We start from the raw sequence: 22350 nt of genomic DNA on the forward strand, positions 1-22350 counted from the left end.
ATTTTATATTATTTAATATTATTATATTTGTTACATCCAATTATTTATTATTCAATTATATGTAAAAATGTTTATTATTCCTTTTTCAAAATTTTGAATTCCAAATTCTCTTCCTTCTTTCCTCCTTGAGAAGGCTAGAAATTTGATACAGATGATGCATATGCAGTCATGCAAAACATTTCCATTATATGGAGCTTTAAGGTTTGCTAAATGGTTTATGCATTTTGTGTTATTTTAATTCTCTTGACAACCATGGGGAATACTCTTATTATCCCCATTTTTTAACTGGGCAGAGGTTAAGTGACTTGACTAGGGTCACACTACTCATAAGTATGGGCAACTAGATGGCATATAGATAGAATGCTGAGCCTGAAGTCAAGGAAGGCTCATTTTCCCAAGTTCAAATCTGACCTTAGACCCTATAATCCAGGGCAAGCCACTTCACCCTGTTTGCCTCAGTTTCTTATCTGTAAAATGAGCCGGAGAAGAAAATGGCAAAGCACTTCAGGATCTCTGCCAAGACAACCTCAAAATGTTGTCAAGAAGAGTCAGAAACAACTGGTTTGCCTCAGTTTCCTCATCTGCAAAGTGAGCTGGAGAAGGAAATGACAAACCACTCCAGGATCTTTGCCAAGAAAAACCTCAAAATGTTGTCAAGAAGAGTTGTCTGGATGACTGAATGACAACTTTCTAAACCAAGTTCAGCCTCTACCTACTATGGCCCCCTCAACCCAACTCAATCCAACCCAACTCAATCTTGTTGGCTGACCATCTCCTCAAACTTAGCCAGGCTGCCCCTTGTAGACACCATCTGCCTACTGCCAGACTCATCCTAGGTCTTGGGTTCCGCTGAGAATCTTGCTGCCCCAAAGGGCCAGAAACAAGGAATTCTGAAGCTTGGTACAGTGGGAAGACCTGGATTCGGATCTCAGTGTAGCCGAGCACTTCCTTATCGGCATGGCCATGGCGAAGCCCCTCGATCTCTGATCTTCGGTCTCTTCTTCATAAGGAAAACAGGGATTTCATCGGATCAGTGAGAGGATCAAATGAGACACACAAGCATAAAGACCTTGAAGAATTATGGAGGGCTGTTGTTGGTGCTTTGTGTAAATCCGGACAGAAAGAGGGTTCCGGATTCCACCCCTTTTTTTTTTTTAAAGTCTGTAGAGAAGGCAGAAAAGATGGCATCGTGTCAAGTCACCCAGGATTTATGGAGTGCCGCTTGGGGCACTATGCCAGGCCTGCTCCACGGGGCTCCAAAAGGCAGGTCCAAGCTTGGAAGGCGGGGCCCCAGGTACCTGCCCAGGGCTGGCGCTGAATGCGGCTAATGCGGGGTTCAGGTGGGAGGGGGAGAGAGAACAAATTTGGGGAACAGTTGGGCGGCACAAGAGCTGGAAACGCTGCCTGTGTCCCCCGAGCTCAGGCGGTGCTCTCCGGTTATCCCGCTGGCAATGGTGGGCTGCCCAAGGGGCGGCTTCAGCAAACCCGTCCCCTTCATCTGCTCTGGCAAAAATCCAGTTTGCTCCTTTGTGTATTTCGTGTCATTTAAAATCCATCACTTCAAATACACCTCCTGCTCTCCCCTGGGTGCTGGGCCCAGCAGTTAGAGAAGCAGCCCAGGCATTAACCAAAAGATTCATAAATAATTAAAGATGGAAAAAAAAACCCTCCCAAACACGCTTCTCCTTTGTTCTAAATTAAGGCCTCCAAAAAAAAAAAAAAAAAAAAGGGAAGAGAAGGGAGAAAATTGGCATGAGGGCATCTTGGGTCAGAGAACAGCTGTGCAGGGTGCTGCTGCCTGGCCAGCGCTCAGGAGTAGAGGGACCTGGGGATAGCTGGGTGGCTCAGTGGATCGAGAAGGCCTAGAGACAGGAGGTCCTGGGTACAAATGATCTCCAACAAGTACTTCGTAGCTGGGTGACCCTGGCCAAGTCACTTGCCCCCCTTGCCTAGCCCTGACCGCTCTTCTGCCTCAGAACCGATACACGGCGTTGCTTCTAAGAGAGAGGGTGAGAGTTTGAAGAAAACCAACAAAGAAACAAAAACTGGAGGGGGCTGGGCCGGAGGGTCTTAACTTGGGATCCGGGGACTTTTCTTTTTGATAATCCACTCAGTGCAGGCGGCTCCCTTTGTTTTTGATTTTGCACATCTAAAAATAGGATTCTGAGAAGGGGCCGGGACCTCTGGGTGGACGATCTTCGGGCGTCCGAGTTAGAATCCTTCCAGGTTACAGGGGGTCCTCGGTCCCTCGCCATCGGCAGGAGATGCTTTCTCTGAGCTCTTCCAACGTCGGATCAGGATATGACGGCAGGAATGGAAGGGAGCGATTCACAAAACAGCTGACTTGAAAGGGACCTCAGACGATTCGGTCCAACCAAAGAATCTCCAATATGGCAGCCGGCGAGCAATCATCCAGCCGCTTCTTTGAGCCCTGAGACCTCCCAAGAAAGAGGAATTTGGAGTCTTGGAAGGCAACCCATCCACATCGGGGCCTGTGCAGTCAGCAGGGCTTCTGCCACTTGCACTGGCTGCTCCTGCTTTGGCTCTGTGGGGACGAGCAGAACAAGCCTCCTCCCTCCTCCGTAGAAGCACCCCATAAACCCTTGAGCCCCGTCACCCCGTCCCTGATAATTGGGTGGGGAAAGAGAGCCGAGAGGCTCAGAAACTGGCAACGGTCTTGTTCCAAATCTGCTGTTTCTCCAAGTCTTGGCTTTCAAACCATTTCTCAAGTGTCTGTAAATGCGAAGAAATCGTCTCGGGGCTGCACTGGCTGTACTTGCTCCGCTGTGACTAGCTAGCGAGCCGCGGCATTTGGCCAGAGATGGGGCAGCCTCCAGTTTGGGCCAGCTCCAACGGGCTCCAAGATCAAGCCCACGGACGTGGCTAGCGGGGTAGCCTCTGCCCCATCTCATGCATCCGCGCCGACGGGCAAATGCTAGGCAAGAAAGGCCATTCGTGACGGAGGGTGGAGGCTCAGGCTTCTGCGCTCTGCTAGCCTTGTAGAAGTAAACAGCTGGAAGGGGGGCAAGAAGTCACGGTCGGGATGGAGGAGGGAAATGAGACTCGGAGAGATGAGGCCATTTACCCCAATTCACACCGGTAATAAGGGCAGAGATGGATTGATTTGTTAATGGAGCAAGACTGTCCAATGGTAGGGTATGGAGAGTTGTCCAGATGGCAGTACTTTCCCCTCAATTTACAGATCAGGAAATTTGATTTGAACATTTATTTAGCACCTACTGTGTGCAAAGGCAGTATGTTAGGTGGGGAGGCGGGGGACCGAACCTGAGGAATTCCAAATGATCTGCCACATGAGGCAACCCAATGACAAGTCTCTTCTGCTTGCAAGTGGAGGCTGTCTTGTCCTCCCCCAACTTTCCCATCTGCCCCGTTACTATCAAGGGCTCCATTACTCCTCCCATGACTGGGTGCCATCTTTGGCTCCTCAGTCTGTTGCCAAATCTTGTCATTTCTTCCTTTGTACACCCCATCACTAGCCGTTGCTGTCCCATCCTCTCCTCCTCCTAGCCGGCCATTCTGCCTCGCCTCTCTTCCCCGATCCACCTTCCTCTTGGGTGCCAATGATTTCCCCAAAGCTGGGGGTCTGACCAAGTGTCTCTCTCCTCCAGGGCCACGTAAAGCCCTTCGTAGCCCAGCCTGCTCCTCACTTCCGCTCTTCTACTTGGTTCCCCTCCTCATGCGGTTCCTCGAACACGACTCCCCTGTTTTCCATGCCTCCCTCTCTACCCTCGGACTACTCTACCCCCTCACCTCCGTTCCTTCTTCATGACAACTCCAATCCCATCTAGTCCAGGAGACTTTTCCAAGGCTGCTCTCCATCCGGCAGCCACCTAGCGGTGGCACGTGCTCTCTCTTGGCATGGGAGCGTCTGAGGACAGGCTCTGCATCCTTCCTTTCCTCAGCACTTCTAAGCACCGATGATCTCGAATCGCTTCAACCCCTCTCATCACTCAAGAAGGTCGTCCCTCATGAGATCTGGCAAAAAACATTTCCTGGAGCGGGGCCTGAATGAATCCACATCCACTAAGACTTTGACATACGTGTGTTCATGTGTATTCCAAAGCTGGCATTTGCATTTCTCTCCTTATTGGTGATTTAGGGTTGGGATTGAATTCTCATGTGTATCGGGCAAGGCCAATTCTGGGATCAGCTTTGCTTGACTCTCATATTTGGTTACAGGGGCTGGTTTTGTTTTTCTTTTTCACTGGGGCAAAGGGGAGGTGGGAAGGAGAGAAGGCGTATTTTCATTGATTGAAAAAAAAATGAATTAAAAACCAAAACACATTCCTCAAAGCTTCTTCGATGGTAGAGAACCACTGGGGCTTCGGAGGCCGTCCAATCCAAATCCTTCATTTTGGAGATGAGGAAATGAAAGCTCAGCTTCCCGAGTTAGTGACCTACATGAGGTTACACAATGAGCAGCAAGGCTGGGATTTGAACTCGGGCCTTGGATTCCAAACCCATTCATTTCCATTGTACCATGCCGTTTTTCAAATCCTATTAAGTCTTGAATTTCCCAGACAATCCCAGCTTTCAAGAGTGGTCCACGCTGGGGCTACTAGGGGACTGGGGGTGGGGTGGGGCAGGGAATAGAGAGCCAGGCCTAGAGGCTGGAGGTCCTGGGTTCAAATCCTAGACCCTTCCCAGCAGTGTGACCCTGGGCAAGTCATAACCCCCTGCTGCCTAACCCTTTCTATTCTTCTGCCTTAGGATCAATACCAAAAAAAGTGGTCGGGGCACCCGCTTCTGAAAAGTACAGAGGGCTGCAGTTTTGCTCTCATAGCCGTCTCCTGTGGCCCCTTGTGGAAGGGCTTCTGCCTAGCCCTTGTCCCTTTGCTACAGATGTGACCAGACGTCATGCCTCTTCTGAATGTCTAGCATCTCGGAGGTTCGTCTCCCCCGCACAGCCGGGCTTCCTCCAACACCCAAACTGACCACCTCTGCTGACCATTGCTTTCAAAGGTGACAGCCCTTGGAGGGGAGCTTGTGTGGAGCTGCTGAGGCTCTCCATCCCTCCTCCCCACCCGACCCACATCAAAAGAGCTCAAGTCCTTGGAAGGAAGGCTCTTTTCTGGGGGGACCCCTCCAACAGCCTCCTCCATGAAAACAAAGCCCAAGTTCCTATTTTTCCGTTGTCTATTTTGAATCCCATCTGGCATGTCATTTTCCCTCAGATGACCTGCGATTCCAGGAGAACCCCCTGCTGACATACCCTTTTCTGGCATTTAGAAAACCAACGGGGACCTCGCAGGCAGACCCAGCCACCGGCTGGCTTCCTGGCCGGCGATAATCCAGCTGCTGACTCGTTGACGTTTGCCCCCATCGAGTCCCTCACCTCTAGATCAATTATTTAAGTCCCAACCTCGTAGGCAACTTTGTGTCATCTGTTCAGTGTGTGTGCGGTGGGCTTGTCGCCCCTTTCCCTCAGGCACTACTTTTATTTCCCAGGTTTTAAAGATGCCTTTGGAACAGCTTGCTGGGCTCTTTACACCAGGTTCAGCTAAATCAATGGGAACCTGCCTTTGGGAAGAGGGAAAACATGAATCCCTCGAGGTTCTATGGGGACGGGGAAGTCAAGCCTAGGAAGGAGGGCGCCTACCTAGAAAGGGGTTTTCCAGGGCACGAATGGAGAGGGCTCAGCGCAGCAGGCCGGGAGCCTTGGGGTTGTCTGGGCTCCCTGAGCTGCCGCCTCGCAGGCACCCTACAGGGTTATGGGAATGATCCGAGACTGCAGGAGCCCAGCCGGGCTTCCCTCATGGGCTCAGTTGCAGGCCCCGATGAGCCCCTCTCCAAAGATGCCAATGGCATGGAATGCAGGGCCCCGCGAGGGCTGCCCGAGGGTGCCGTGGGCCACGAGGGGACAGCAGCAGACTCATAAATAACCAGTCGGTCTCCCAAACCCCCTCATGTCAAACTGCTTTATTACATCTTAAATAACAGTACATTTGAATATAGTATCTATCTTGCATCCAGCTTCCTTGCAGTACACTGACTTTAAAATTAAATACAAAAGGTGAAAAGGGACACAGGGGGCGGAGAGCTCGGGTGGGGGGGCGGAGGGAGGGGGCAGAAAGAGAGGTTTCTTTTTTTTTCTTTTTTGCCAAGTCCAGGCCTAACGCACGATGACAGCACATTTTTGTACAGAATGTTGCAGAAAGAACAGAATGGAGAAAAGCCACTACTGCTGCTGAGGAGGAGCATTCTGGAGACATTGAGAAGGGAGGAGAGTTAACAGAACAATTTACTGTCCAAATGCTGCTGCGTCATATTTTATTTGAAAAGAAAACCAGGAAAACCTGGTCATTACAAAAACGACCATTCGATGCCAAGGACTCATTCTACAAGAGGACTGGGCTGTGGAGAACTGCTAGAGGACGGACAGACAGTCTCGGCTCTGACTCCCTTCCTCCTCCCCCAGACCTCCCCGTGGACCGTCCAAATGGGCCAGTAAAAAAACAAGGGTGGGGGCCAGGGCGGGGGGAGATTAGGGCGCTACTGAAGAAGGTGCACCACAAGGGCGGGCACAGAGTAGCGACCAGAAGTAAGTATAGCGGCAATGGTTACAACTTTAAACAGGTTATTTCTGAAAAGAAAAGAAAAGAAAAGAAAGAAAAAAAACAAACACCTAAGGACTTAGTCCTATATGCATTTTTTTGTTTTGTTTTTGTTTTTTTGTTTTTAGCATTTCTACAGCATGCGATTCTAAGAGTAAACCCACCCAATATGGCAAACAATCAAAAATTTGTTTTAACTTAGAAAGTTCAAGATCATTATTTTCAAAACATTGATTTGTACATCATTTCATACACAAAGTTTGACCGGCTATCCAAGCACAGGACAGGCATCTCTCTGGAAAATCGAGGTTCCTGATAGTTGGGGGTGCGGGGTAGTGTTAGGGTAATGAACTGCTGCCCTCCAACTGCACAAAGAAACCCAAAGGAGGGAAAAACGTAATTGATGGGGAGAGAGGACGGAGCAGAAGAGGAAAGAAATGGGGTGACGGAGTGGCGTTAACTACTCACAAAGGGGGAGGTTCTTGAAACAAGCATTCAATACCATTAACAGCATGTGTGTGCTTGGTTACCTTACTTCTTAACATTATTCTCTATATGCCATATTTTTGTGCAGCAACAATTATCTGAGACACCAGACAAAAAATAATAAAAAAATCAGGGACTAAATTTACATCATTAACAATCCCAGAGAGGCTGGGCAGGACCCTCTTGTTTTGCTTCATTATTGACCATAAAGTAATCTATTTAAAAAAGGAAATAAGAATGTGTTTTCAAAACCCTGCTACAAACATGACTTGAAATTTTGAAACCGTTATGAGATAAAACAAAAGTCTCAACTTGTGTTCACAAAACAGGATCACTGGTCTAAACTTTAAATAAAAGACAGTGAAAATCAGCTGTGGGCCTGTTTCACGATAACTCAAGCTTACCTTCTGGTGAACATTTTTATTATAATATCTCCTTTTTATATTCGTTCAAGACAAAAAAAAGTAAAGAAAAAAGAAAAACTATGACAATGGTCCCAAAAGAATGCACAATTTGTTTGTTTATGACCACAGAGATTCTTCTTGTAGAGGGAATTGTGCTCTTTGTTTCAGCAATAGGTGAAGGGAAAAAGATCTTGCCCTTTTGAAGTTCTGAGAGGGAGGTGTAGGGGTGTCCGAGTTAGTACGGTCGGGTTGGATATGCTATCATGGTAAATCTTCAAAGGTTGGAATGGTCTTCCAGTCATGGTGGAGTCCATCTGTTAACTTAAATGAGAGAATGAAATAAGCATTAAAAATTTGACTCAGTTCACACTCAACAAGACTACTTCAAGGTGGAATCTTGCTGGGAGTAAAATAACATCTAAACGTGTCCTTCTATTCTTCTCCATATTTTTGTGTAAATTATTTTCAAACCTTACTATAAACACTGCTAAATCACCAGTTACAATTAAAATAAACAAACACCAACCCAGGAAAAATTAACTCATGTCACCTAAGGGAGGCATGCTGACTACAGTCAGTGAGGGGCATACGGGCTGCTTCATTACCTATAGGTGTTAGTTCCATATCTTGAGGAAACTATCCCAGGATCCCGTTGCCACTGCCATGCCATCATCGGTCACCCCGAGGCAGCTGACTCGATTATCGTGCCCGGCCAAAACACCTAGGAAGTAAACAGAGCTTCAGTAATAGGAACCCCTCCTTTTGTAGAGTGGAGCACAAGTTCCCTGCCAGCTTTGACTCATTTGACATTTTGTAGTTATATTAGTAAAATAGTGTCCTTAGAAAGCAGGTAGCTAGAAACAATCCCTCCTAAGGTAGACAGTATAAGGAGGAATGACTTCATTTGTTAGGGTTCAGTTGATCTAAGAGATCACCTGGGGCCTTGATTTAGACACCCAGTTGAAGTTAAAAGATCATTTCTACCTGGTGAATTTATACTGATCTCATGCATCACAGAACTGTTCATTTTATGCACTTATTAATCTTCAAATTATCTAAAACATTTCCCATATCTACTACCTCAGATTTGTCTTGGGGGTAGAAGAGGAAAAGGGGGCTTTGGAAAATGAAAAACTTTCACTGTGTAGACAAAGCAGAAAGTGGATGGAAGGATCTTAAACACCCATCTTGTCTTCAACATTTACAAAAACTTGCACCTGCAGTGAGTGGGAGGAAGAATTTTAGAAAAGAACAAAAAGTTGCCCTCAAGGTCACTGACATCATGATGACGGATGGACTCAGTAAATAGCTACAGATTTGTTGCTAGGGAGGAAACCATCTAGAGTAAAAATGGTATTCAAAAAAGTTATTAAAAACAACCCCTGGATGTTCAGGCCTCACAGGAAGTTAGGTAAATAAATTCAGGTGCAAATAGCCTTTTCCTGAGAGTATCTACTTTTTAAAAAGTAAAGCCAAGGCAACCAGAGTGGAACCATCTGCTTATTTGTACTGGAATAGTATCTATTGGGATCACTGAATTCCTCTGGAGACCAAGAGGCTATTGGAGTCAACAAAGCAGACACCTCGTTCACAGAGATGAATCGCTGGCAGAAGCTGATGCAAAGGGCAATGGTTCCAAGAGCCCTCAGAAAGAGCCCTCTTTGCTCAGACTGGCATTTGGTCTCTCTAAATTGTACCAGAGGCACTGGAGACTGGGGATGGTCAATTTTTCAACATCTAGTATGTTCCAGGGAGCCTGCCATCACCTCTGGGGAACAGAACAGGTCTGAGGAGCTGCGAGATGGATTTAGATAGATGTGGGGAACCTCATGTGGCTAGAATCTTGGATTCACCTTCCAACCTGGTAACAACCATGGGTTTTGGCTAGAAAATGTTTGGGTCATGCAAGAAAACATGAAATAGTCAGGAACTCTGCTTCACAGGATCCCCTTTTAAAAGAAGGTGCAGAGCCCAAACTAGGTATTGTTATTAATGAGAAAGTAGGATTTTAATAGAGGCTGACATAGGAAACATAGGCTGACATAGGAGAAAGGTCTGGACTGAGGAGGATGGATCACACTGTTCCCCTACCATGAAAATAAAGAAGCTCATTAGAAGATATTCTTTGTAATAGAAGTCCTACCACCTGGTTTGTTTCTTGGCCAACAAGCCACACAAACAGAAATGTGCTTTTAAAAGAGGCTACCTGGGCTCTTTTGCCAAGAATGGTCACAGTCCTGGGCACTAGGAGCAGATAACTTTGTATGCTGCTGAAACAAAGGGTAACTAACTTCATCTGAGCCAGAAAAACTTATATCTGAACGATATTTTTAGGCAACTACAATACATTCTGTTGTGTAGCTTTTTAGAGCCTTTTGGTATAGAATACACACCTGTTTTCATGTATGGCTTATACCATGTAACACTGTAGGAAGCATCAAGCTGGGTTAACAAGAACCAGAGGGAAGCCAATGAGCTGCTTGCCTCTAGGACAGTGTTGGCGAACGTTTTTGAGATTGTGTTGCCCAGACTGCAACTTCAAGCTGTCTGTGAGCCCCCTGCATTACCCCCAGAGAGTGGAGGGAGAAAGTGCTCACACTGGGCAGCTAGACAGAAGGTGGGACATGCAAAAAATGTCCTCAAGTGCTAGGAAGAGGGGGAATGGAGCAGCTCCTCTGTGCTGCCCTGGCAGCCATGCCACAGCTTCGTCAATACAGTTTTAGGGCATATGCCAAACCTACCTGCTCTGTCTGCTTTGAGAGCATCCCAGACATTGCAGTTGAAGTCATCGTATCCAGCCAGGAGGAGGCGTCCACTCTTAGAGAAGGACACGGAGGTGATCCCACAGATGATGTTGTCATGGGAATACACCATCAGCTCCTGGTCAGCTCGGAGGTCAAAGAGCCTACAGGTAGCATCATCTGAACCTGTGGCAAATGCATTGCCATTTGGAAAGAACTAGAGACACAAATGAGAGCTTTAGTAAGTGGTGTGCTCATTTAGGACTTTATATAAAAGCACAATCTAGAGGTGATGTAAATAAGTATTTTGTACCAGGACATTCAGTGGCTGTAGGACAGAAGGTTTGAGAATTGGAAATAGTTTGTGAGTTGTTGACCTGATACTTCCCAACATAACTTCTACAATGAAAAAGCCATGAAGGAAAGTGTCTCAATAAAGCTGTCGTGCATCCTACTGTCCCTCCCACAACCGGATATTTAAATGGGATATTCTCCCCTCATAAAATGCCAACAAAATGGAGCACACTGGAATAAATTTCTCTTCTTCTGAAGCAGGATAGATACGACAAGAGAGGTCTCTCACTGTAAAGGCCGTTATGAATAGATTACCAAGATAAATTGTTCAATCTGGTCCCTTTCTATTTTCACATTAAAACACGAAGTTTTTCTATCCTGTTATGGTGAGATACAGTAAAATTCCTTTAACACAGACATCACTAAATCAGGTAGCTTTGTAAATGCCAGACAGAATGCCATTTTGACAATTATTAGTGAAATCACCTGTAATTGGGATGGTTTTCCAGGACTAAAAAAGTAAAATGTAATTTCTAATTTATACTTTATTTCCCTCTGTAGCTCTCTAGGTAACAACAACCAACGAGTTTCAAATTAAGCTGCACATTATACTAAGAGCAAATGTGGTTAAAAGCTTTAGAGAAAACTGGAACACACCAGTAAGAAATACAGAAAATGTGGACATTTACAGAGGTTATAACTAAAAAGATGGCAATGTGCCATATTCTTACAGCCAATGAACGAATTTTTAAAAACTGGACTTCTTAGTCTGAACCCTTCAACAAGAATCTTTTAAATTTTCTGCAGGAGTTCAACCTGTTTGTATATCATATTTAGCCAAGTTGGTTTCTTAAAAGTAAACAGATGACTTAATCCAGAAAACTTTTCAAAGATGAATCAATGACATTCCCCAAGACTTCCAAAAGCGAATTCTAACTGGTAACGGAGTCGAGTATGAATTACCTCATGAATGAATATAAATTACATTTCCCCCCAAATCCAAGTGTATACATACACAGATGGCATTGATGTCAGATTCGTGGCCGGTGAAAGTTTGCCGGCACATTCCTTCTCGAACGTCCCACAGTTTGGCTGAAGCATCACAAGCCCCAGAAACAAATAATCTGGTGTCAGGGGCAAGAGAAAGACTCATGACGTCCCCAGTGTGCCCAGTGAAGGTGGTTGTCTGTTGGCCAGTTTCTATGTCCCACAAAGCACTGTGAGAGGAGACAACAGGGCAGGAGTTAGTCCCCACCATGAAGAGAATACTCTATGTTACAAGTCTGTGTAGCTTCAAAAATCACTTAGTATACAGCTTGATCAGATTCTACCTTAAAGCAGGCAAGTTTTTTTTTTAAAATTATATCCTCACTTTTTTTTTTTGAGAAAAAGGGGGATTCTGTTGGGCAGTAACAGATTACAACCACAGAACATCAGCTCATTTAACTAGATACAATCTAATTTGACTCACACTCAAAAGAGAACCCCTTTGAGAAGTGGTCCTCTAGCCTGGAGAAACTGGCCCATTCTCTTTCTGGCAGGCAACCAATTCTCTCCTTTCTACTTCTACTCATTGCTTCTGCTGCTGCCTACTGGTGGAGAGGCCAATCCCTTTTCCATATGTTGTTTCAGTCATGTCTAACTCTTCATGACGCTATTTGGGGTTTTGTTGGCAAAGATACTGGAGGAGTTGGCCATTTCCTTTTCTAGCTCATTTTATAGATGAGGAAACTGAGGAAAACAGGGTGAAGTGATTTGCCCAGGGTTACAACTAGTTAAGCATCTGAGACTGGATTTGACCTCAGGAAGAGCAGTCTTCCTGCCTCCAGACCTGGCATGCTATCCACTGTGCCACCTAGCTGCCCTATTTCATTCTGCATGAAGTTCGCATGTGCCCCTTTCCTCTCCAGGCCAAACATGCCCATTTACTTCCATTTATTTTCATTTGACATGATCTAAAACCCCTTCCTAAGGGGGCAGCTGGGTAGCTCAGTGGATTGAGAGCCAGGCCTAGAGACAGGAGGTCCTAGGTTCAAATCTGACCTCAGACACTTCCCAGCTGTGTGACCCTGGGCAAGTCACTTGACCCCCATTGCCCACCCTTACCACTCTTCCACCTATGATCCAATACACAGAAGTTAAGGGCCCCAAAATAAACAAACAAATAAATGAAACCCCTTCCTATTCTAGCTTTTCCTTTTGGGACCTTCTGAGTTACCAATGTTCTCCCTAGTTCATGGTGCCCAGGGCAGACTATAAGATCCAGCTGTGGTCTGGCCAAGCCATGACCCTCAGAATATAGCTGAGGATGGCACATAGTGAACTTGCACATTTCAATAATGCCTGAGGCTTTTTTCCAAACAAATTGCTATTCAATCATCTCTCTGATCTTGTATTTGGAACCACAAGTAAGACTCAAGATGAAATTTAACAGGAATCATCAGATTTAGCCCAAAGTTCTGCTCTATAAAACCCATCAGATCCTGAATCGACATTGTCATGTTGTGTGTCAGCTTTCCCTCCTCACTTTCATGTCATCTACAATGTTGGCTGGTCAGGATGCCCTTCCGCCTTCTTCCATGTTGTTGATAAAATGACCCAGCAGTGAGGGCTGATTTTGCCCTTTCTGAGCTCTCAGGGAAACCTGCAAAGCCCAGTCTCCCAGCTGAATGCCTCGAATAGTACTACCGCCTTCATCAAATGCTTTTGAAATCTAGGGAAGTGAGACCTTTAGCAATCCCGGTATCTAACAATCCCCCCAACCGGATGTTTGTCCTCCAACACTGAAAGACCTTCACTATTTTCTGAAATCTGTGCAATAGGGATGAGACCTTGCTCTGTTTGGCCTCCCGAGGTAGAACCAAGAGTGACAGATGGGAATTGCAAAGAGGTAAATGTAGGCTTGAGGTCAGGAAAAACATGTGAACCATTAGAACTCTCAAGCAGCACAATGGATCGCCTAGGGAAGTAGTGTGGGCTGTTCCCTAAACTTCTATTTCACCTTTGCCAGTTTACTCTGATGGCCACATCATCTCTATTTTGCCCTCCACTCATGCTCTTGACCAGGTTGGATCCCTAAGACCCCCCCCCCCCACCAGCCCAGCCTCTCTTACTTAGCCTATTTCTTTTGAAAGAGCTACCCCCATCTGAAGCCAAAGTCTCAGAGATCTCCATGACAGCAATATATGAGGTTAAATTGCTCTCCCTGCATTGGGGCCATTAGTTAACTCTGCTCGTTGCCTGTGTGTATAAACAAACACCTGAGGTCATGCATTGGATTTGGCGCTCTTTTCTTGGGACTGGTCTCCAGTGAACTTGTGGGTGCTTGCTGCTTCTCTTCTTCCCATATGGCAGCTCCTCTCTAGGGCACCTCAAGTGCCAAGAGGCAGTTTTCTCCCTCTCCTCTCCTCTCCTTTTTTGGGTTAAAGTCCTTTTGATGGGATTTGCAAGGTAGTAGACAGATACAGACTCACTACCTTGCACAGGAGCCTGTCATCCCCATATTTTATAATGTAATCCGGAAATCCAAATCCGATTCTCAGAAATGTGAGAACATCTTCTTAGCCAGATGTTCACTTTCCAAATCGGCTTTTCTCTATGGCGTTTCTTGCTTCCAATGGGTGGCAGAGATGACACCCTTCCTCCCCCAAGTCACAGCTTCCAGCTTCTTGCTCAAGACCTGATAACCTTTAGTAATGCTTTCTAGGTAACTCCTGATATCATCATTTTTTGTTTATGTCAACTGCTAGAAATGGGGAGTCATTTGGTTTTGACTCAGATACTCTCCTAGGAACATACTTATGCCTTTGTCACTGTTGGGTTAACAAATGGCTAACTCAGCACTTCCCATTTTCCTCTGACCTCTCCTCTAACAGTGCTAATGGATCTGCTTCATCAATCCTTGGGGGACAAACAGCTGCTTTTTCCTCAGTCTCTGGCTACCTCTCCTTCCCTCTCTGCTCTGCAGGACAGCATTCTGCTCTTATTTTTCCTTGGTCTCCTTAGGTCCTTTTTGGACTTAAATAACCCCCTGTCCCTCTTCTAGTCTAAGAGCAGTTTGTTCCACTGTCCCTGACAATCTGAAGTGCAGAGAGAGAGGTGGTCCTCAAGCCCCTTTACTGTCCTCCCTAGGAGGGAGACCAGCCTGCTCTTGGTTAAGGCAGAAAAACAAGTATCATGTGTTTGATGTGAAGCATAGAAACTTTACCCATGGTTCCTAGTGAGATTGAGATGCCCCTACAGATCTTTCAGGCTCTTCATAGGTTCTTTACAACCACCTCCTAATACAATACCTTCATACATTTTTCTCACTGGTTAACAGTCTGATGTTCTTTGGGAATCATTACTAACTGTATATACGCTGGGAACAGATGCTTGGGCAGCTAGGAGGCTGGGCCTAGAATTAGGAAGATCTGAGCTCAAATCCAGTCTCAGACATTTCCTAGCTGTGTGACCCTGAGCAAGACACATGGAGATCATAATAGTACCTATCTTTCAGGGTTGGCATGAGGATCAAATGAGAATTGCAAAGGGCTTAGCACAATGCCCGACACATAGTAAGCATTCAATGGTAGCTTATTATTATTATTATACTCCATAATATTTATTTAAAAAAAGCAACAACCACCAAAGCTCCCTTTTTCTTCATAAAGCATAGATATTCCGATTACTTTTTAAACCCTTGCTTTTTGTTTTCATTACAACTCTTTAAGGGCAAGGGCTAAGTAAACTAGGTTAAGAGACTTGCCTAGGATCACATAGCTAGGAAATATCTGAGATCAGTTTAGTACCCAGGACCTCCCAACTCCAGGCCTAGTGCTTCATACACTGAGCCACCTAGCTGCCCCTCAGATCATTTGTCATTTGTGGACTTTTTTTTTTCTCCAAGGAAAAGTATAATTCAGAAACCTTCCAGTAACAGACTATAGATGTATGAGAAGCATAGAAGTGCACTAATGAAGAAGTAATGCGTTGCTGACATGGGGCTTTAGAACCACATACAAGCATTTGTTGTCTCATAGGTCTGACTAAATAGACACTTATACCTTGCCAACTCCTTACTGTCTTGTTCTATGTAGGTGATAACTGAATGACCACCACAAAAAAAGAACCATGAGCTTTAAGCCTCAGGAAACACCCCCCGCGCTGCTGGGCTCTCTAGGGCTGGTATCAGTGTCACTTTCCCAGAGTCAATTTCATCTGTATCAAAAGGAAAATCTTGCTAAGCATGCCAGTCCAAATTTAGTCACATCTACAGAATCTGTTAATATTGATTACACAGGCATTTTCTTTCTTAGATTCTCTTCTAGGGAAGCAAGAGGATTTTAAGAAAGAAATAACAGATTTCTAGGATTCAGAAGCCACTTATGAGTTTTTAAATAATAGCTTCTATAAAACAATATAGCTTCTATAAAACAATTTTTCTTAGATTGAGTTTTTTGCCTCCTTCCCCTAAAGGATTTATTAATGTTTTCTGTGTTTGTATCGGTTATCTCTGGACATATTCTTCCCACCTAGCCCCCTATAACCACAAAACTAAATAATATGAAGCGGGCCTGTGACCAACATTATAAGAGGGGTTCTGGGGGGGTTCTGCCTCCAGCCCTTGCCCTCACTAAGATGAGAAAGGCATGTTTGATAATCTGTTCTCTGCAACCAGGATTGGTCATTGCTCTTTGACTTTTTAAGAGAAACCAAAGGTTAATTATAGCTTTTAGAAAGGACTTTTCATGAAATCTCATCTTGAAGCATTTTAGTAAAGCTATCCCAGAGTTGTACTTTGGTAAAGAAAAACAAGTAAATTCAAAAGATCATTTCATTCTAAGGGCAAAGAAATTTCTGTAAACAATGATTTTACTATTTTAATTGCACAATTTGGTGCAACAAATGAAAAAAAAAAACAAACAAAAAACCCACAACAAAAACCTACATATTTTTCCTTTCCAAGCAGTCTTCACTACCTCAGAAAGGTTGAATAATTCAGACACTTGAGAAATCTGGTGCAATCTCATATGGCCTCATCTCAAGCTGTGGCCTACTGACATGACATTTAGATCCTGAACTTGGGAGGGCATCCTGATGATGACAAGATTAAGCAAAATAATTTCTTGAATTCTTTTCTCCCTCAGTCCTTAGGAATCATAAAGAGCTGGGACTAGACTCTCGAGAGGAGTCTCTCCTGCAACATCTACAGAAAATTCTACCTACTTAGTGTGGTTTGCTGTGTGTGAAAAAGGAGATTCAAAAGTGAACTTCAGGAGAAAAGCCTATTAAACCTCAGGTAATCACTTTGTACTGACCATTAATTCCCATGTCCCAAGCTTCATTGCTATTATATGTCAAACAGTAGATTTCTAAATCTGGAAAAAAACGAATGCAGAAAAACTGGTTTCATCTGCATTGGTAAATGCTAAACATTTTAATGCCCATAGTTAAGCTAACTTCTCTGTCTGTCTACTACACCTGGGGCTCCAGGCTCTCCAAAAGTTTTATAGCCTTAAAAGGGCTCCAAGTAGGGGCTTCCTGCTTAGAGACGAATGAGAAGTGCCTCCTGGGCTTGTCACTCACCAAGTGGTGTCTCCAGAGCTGGTGACAATTTGATTATCATCCAGGAAGCGGCAGCATGACAAGTAACCTGGAAAATAGCACAAAAGCTCAAAGTCAAACCACATTCTTTGTGAATGGTTTTGATGTTCTAAATGCCAATAAAGGTTTAGACTAAACCCTAAGGTTTGGGGTTCAAAGGTTTAAGGTTAGGCTATTATTGTACTACTATATCTGAGATTTCTGATTTTTTGTCTTCAAGGCAGAATTAATAAACCTACCAAACCCACAACACCGTATTTACTTCTGGGTAGAAGCTATTTTTGATCTAGGCAAACAGTGATCTGTCTGCAAGGTTAAGGTAAGAGGGTTAAGATTATCATTTACTGAACACCAGGGAAAAATAAAATTTAATTTATTTAAGAAAACCCCCACATATTAGAAAATTATAAATATTTTTGAATGTAACAGTTTGATTTTTAACATAAAAAGATTAAATACATACACATAAATATACACTCTCTTCCTCCTTCTCTCTATCTGAGATTTCCTACCCCAAAAATTGGATAACAATTCTGGAGTAATCCTAAACTCTTCACTATTCCTCGAGCCAGTCACCCAATCTTGTGCATTCCCTCTCCCCTCCTCCACAACATTTCTTACATTGTGTCCTTCCCTCAGGTCTTTCATTGTGTCGAATCCCAGAGAAGTTTCCTAAAATGGTCTGCCTTTCCCCTCCTTAACACAGTCTCCATACTGGTTAGCATGTGAGATTTAAAAATCTCAGATATGGCCAGGTCACTCCCTTTGCTCAATAAGCTCCAGTGGCTTGGCCCTAGGATCAAGTAAAACTCTCCTATTGGCTTGTAAGTCCCTTCCCCCAATTTAGTTTCCACATGTAGGTTCATCAGTTCTGGCCGTTTCTAACACTTGATCTCTGGTCTTCACTTTATGCTCACGCCTGGAATATACTTCTGCCTTATGTCGGCCTCAGATTTCCTTTCTTCCTTCAAAAGGCAACTTAAGTACTACCTTCAGAATAGACAAAAGGTCTCCTCTGATTCCTCCCGTCTATGCCCTCAATATGACCCTGTATTATTTTGCATTATTTCTTTAAGCTTCTGAGGGCAAGGACTATTGTTATCTCCAGAGCATAGCACATAGTAGGCACTTAATGCCTACTGGCTGACCATCTAGCTACATAGCTGTGACATACTTAGGAAAAATGACTCTGAAGGAGGGGGAAAATGCTAAACTCTCACATGAATGAACTTGTTTACAATGAGCAACAATTCCTATTAGTACAGTGTCATTTTTGAAGCATGTGTGATATGAAGATCATTTCTATGTTCCATGATCAGAAACCTACTCTCTAGAAGCCATCCATTGAGAGGATAGCACTCCTTTCAAAATCCTACCCAGATTTTTCAGATCTTCACTCACTCACCACTCTTTCCAGGTTTAGTATTAAATGAGGCAAAGTGACAATTTCAAATTACCAAATGTAAATGAGACACCCTAGTTGTAGGTCATACACAGCACTTCTGACTCAAGTTCAACCAGAGGTTCTTGAGAGGCCTGATTCAAAGTACTGAACTAAGAGCAGCTTTAGGGATCAAATCCTAGCTCTGATGCTTCTGTTTTGGTTTAATTTGAATCACTATGAAATTGTGGGAGACGATGGTGATGAGAATTTCCTTAAAAGAGGAAAACAAGACTGGATAAGAGTAGGCACATTGCAGTGGTTTCCCCCCAGGGATGAATCTGAAGATAGGATTTGACAGATCATTTTCATAAATCACATATGGGTAAGAGTCCCCCATGCAAACTTCAGGTCTATAGATATCCAAAGTGAGAAGCCAAGTCAATAAGGGAAAATCCCCCAAACCTCATCGAAGCAAGGTGGGGAGGTAGGACCAGGGTAATTAATGTTAAAATGTCCTCATGATGGCTCAGACTTCAACTTCTCCGTCAGGACCTAGGCAAGGATGTGAGAAGAGACCCCTAAAGAGGCAGCTGGGCCAGAGCCGCCAAGATAGAAGGCAAACTCTAAGAAGTGTTAGAAAATAAGACAGAAAGCCTGCTACTGTCCTCACGCACCAGCGGAATGGTACAGGCAAGTGAAGAGGTTACACCTCCAGAAAAGGTCATCAAACCAGGGGAGGCTCTTACTAGGACAACTGTCAAAATGAGACCCAGGGGAGCAGGAGCCTGCTCTCTACAAGCCAAGTTCATTGCTTAGATCCTGGAAGGATCCCTTAGGGCAATTCACAATAAGAAGTTATTTCCTCAGGACCAGGTTGTGGCTTTAGGAAGGTGAACTAGTTTTGGAGTCAACTTGGGTTTAAATTCTTATTCTGAAACTTACTAGTTGTATGGCACTGGGCAACTAGCTTGGCTTTTCTAAGTGTCATTGATCCTTCATCTGTAAAAGAGGGACAGACCACTATACTACTTGTCTCCAAAATCTATGTAAATGAAATCATTTTTATTATTGGTCCTGGAATTTTGAGAGAAGTTAAGTTTAGGACAAAAGGAAATCCAAGGCAAGTGCTAACTCTCTCCTGTATAAATGGCCACCCCAGAAGGGAAGGTGTGCTTGTGATTTTGTTCCCCTATTTCTCTCCAATGCTTCCTTCAATAAGCAGGTGGTAGAAATGAGGAAAGGGAAGGGGGAAGAAAAGATGGAAAAGCTGTCTGTCCTGTCTTCTCAGAAGCCCCTGTCTCACATTCTCCTTATCACCTAGATCAGTGATGGGCAAACTTTTTAAAGAGGGGGACAAAGGAAAGGAAATGCTCATCTGTCAGCCTGTTTCTAAGGCAACTCTTTTGAAGTTTCATTGTGTTGTATTATTCGTCATATTAGGAATAATGTCTTGCAGCCAGATAGAACATTTCAGGGGCCCGCATCTGGCCCGAGGGCTGTAGTTTGCCCATCACTGACCTAGAGGCTTCCACTCCTCACAGATGGTACATGCCAAGCCAAGTTCTCTTAGAAAGGAAGGCCAAAGTTATTTTCTTGGGTCAACAGAACTATCATCAGTCTCTAGAAAAGGGGCCTAGACCACCAAAACCGAATACAGAGAAGGGATAGGTGAAGACTCTACAGTCTGAGCTGAAGCTGGGGAAAATCTAACAAATATGAAATATTTCTCCTCTATTGTGCTATTGACAAAACCCTATAAATGGAGCATGACTAGCTCTGTCGTCAAACCAATTAGAGCATTTCTTTTTTTTTATTATTATTTTTTTTGTTTTGTTTTTATATTTTTAAACCCTTAACTTCTGTGTATTAGTTCCTTAGTGGAAGAGTGGTAAGGGTGGGGGTCAAGTGACTTGCCCAAGGTCACACAGCTGGGAAGTGTCTGAGGCCAGATTTGAACCTAGGACCTCCCGTCTCTAGGCCTGGCTCTCAATCCACTGAGCTACCCAGCTGCCCCCATTAGAGCATTTCTAATTGCTTTGGTTGTCAGTCCTCTGTAGCCTTTCTATAAAGAATGCACATAATGTATACAGTGGTGTGTCAGTCACTATACTAAAAGTCTAGTCCAATGCCATTTTGCTCTTTTCTTCAAAACCAAACTGGGAAAGCTCTGGCTCATTTATCATAAATGCTCATTTATGAACAGATCATTTTCAGAGGAGAACTGCTCTCGAGGCCAGGAGGACTTGGTTAAAGTTTAAGTCCCATCTTGGATAGTTTGGGCTCTGTGGCAATAGGGGCATCACTAACATGTATATGAGTCAATAGGCAGCTCCCATATTGTATATATACTTACCTGTGGGTTGCACAGTAACTCAGATTTAAAATGTAATAGTATCTGTTTTACTGTGTTTTTTTTTTCTTTTTGTAACTATGTCTCCATTACATTTTAATGTAGTTGGGGCAGCAGTTAAGGAGCTGGCCCAGTGACTCATCTGCTCTAGCCAATTTCTCTAAGACTCTAAGGTGGGGAGGTGGTGATGACTTGCATTGGTAGAGGGGAATTTCGTCACCTGAATGGTTCCTCATACCAATGAAATCACAGATCTAGTCCCTATCCTTATATTCTGCAAAGGTGGAAGCTGCCCACAAAGAGTTTGCTCCAATGGTCTCTTAAGGGTTACTAAAAGCCCTCTGGACCAGCTGGCAACTCCAGAGGAATAGGATGCTATTGTGCTGCATCTGGGATTTTATGATCTAGAAGAAGAAACAAAATCATAAAGCTGCCATGTAGCCATAGGACTGAAACCTCAACTGAATGTAAATTGATGACCTCCTTTTGGTTTGCTGGGCATATATCTGAAAGATTATTCAAGTGAAAGAAGTATGCTGAAGATAACAATGATAAAAAAATAATAGTAATCACAGCACCTCACATTCTGGAGTGCTTTAAAGGAACTATCTTACTGGATCCTCACAACAACTCCAGGAGGTGTTTTATATTATTATCACCCCCTTTTATAGATGAGGAAACTGAGGCAGAGAGAGTGCCTTGCTCATGGCCACATAGTTAGTGACAATCTGAGGTGGTATTTGAACTCAGGTCTTCCTGATTCCTGTGTTCAAGTGAATAACTGGAGTCCTGTGTGGCTAAGCTTCTAGGCATTACTTCCATTTTAAGACAACAAGAAAACCTCAATCTGAGCTGTGGTCCAGAGAGAAGCTGTTGATGGCCAGGATCTCCACCATCCCCTCCCTGGCTCTCTTGCTATATTTGAACAATGACATGGTTCTTCACAAGAGGAAGACAGGTCTGAAATGGCAGTTGCATTGAATTATTATTGCAGAGTTGTGGCTGTTGGAAGGTGTTTCTTATTCGTGGACTGGAATTGAGCTATGAGGAGACATTTCTTTAACTTACAGGAAAACAGGGATTTTCAGGGATGACTTTACAATTTTGAATTAGAATAATCTTTAAAAATGTCCTAAAAGTGACAAATACTAATTTAACCTGGCTCTACCTTCCCTTTCTAAGATATTTATATTAAGGTGAAGGTTGAAAACCATCATAGTTTATATTTAACTTCAGCAAAACAGATGATTTAATCCCCCCCCCCCCTCCAACTTCATGAGTAACTTCTACATCACTATTCCATTCAATTAACCTAAATCATGGACCAATACTTTATGGGCTTAATGAAACAAAAAAAATCAAGTGTGAACAAGGGAGAAGCAGGAATGTTGGTTAATTAGGAAAAATATTCTTTCCTTCTTCAGGGAAAGTAAAATGTCACAATGCATGTATGAAACAAATTCCTATAGAAATTCTGGAATAAATTACTGCCAATTTCACTGTTTTAGTGTCAACATGTAGACATGGGTTG

At 44.0% G+C, this 22350-nt stretch overlaps 1 protein-coding gene across 2 annotated transcripts in view; it reads right to left on the bottom strand.

Annotated features, from left to right (window-relative positions):
- Window positions 1-5925: 5925 nt before the first annotated feature.
- The window catches only part of GNB1 (G protein subunit beta 1), a 60369-nt gene continuing 43944 nt past the window's right edge, over window positions 5926-22350 (bottom strand). For both annotated transcript variants that reach the window (XM_044667556.1, XM_044667555.1), the window contains 5 exons: window positions 17068-17134; window positions 11516-11717; window positions 10207-10423; window positions 8071-8186; window positions 5926-7786 (listed from right to left, as the gene is read on the bottom strand). In XM_044667556.1, coding sequence (XP_044523491.1) covers window positions 8080-8186; window positions 10207-10423; window positions 11516-11717; window positions 17068-17134 — 593 coding nt within the window. In that variant the 3' untranslated portion in view covers window positions 5926-7786; window positions 8071-8079. The remainder of the gene's footprint in view (window positions 7787-8070; window positions 8187-10206; window positions 10424-11515; window positions 11718-17067; window positions 17135-22350) is intronic.

Source organism: Gracilinanus agilis, chromosome 3, assembly GCF_016433145.1.
Source record: "Gracilinanus agilis isolate LMUSP501 chromosome 3, AgileGrace, whole genome shotgun sequence".
Lineage (NCBI taxonomy): Eukaryota > Metazoa > Chordata > Mammalia > Didelphimorphia > Didelphidae > Gracilinanus > Gracilinanus agilis.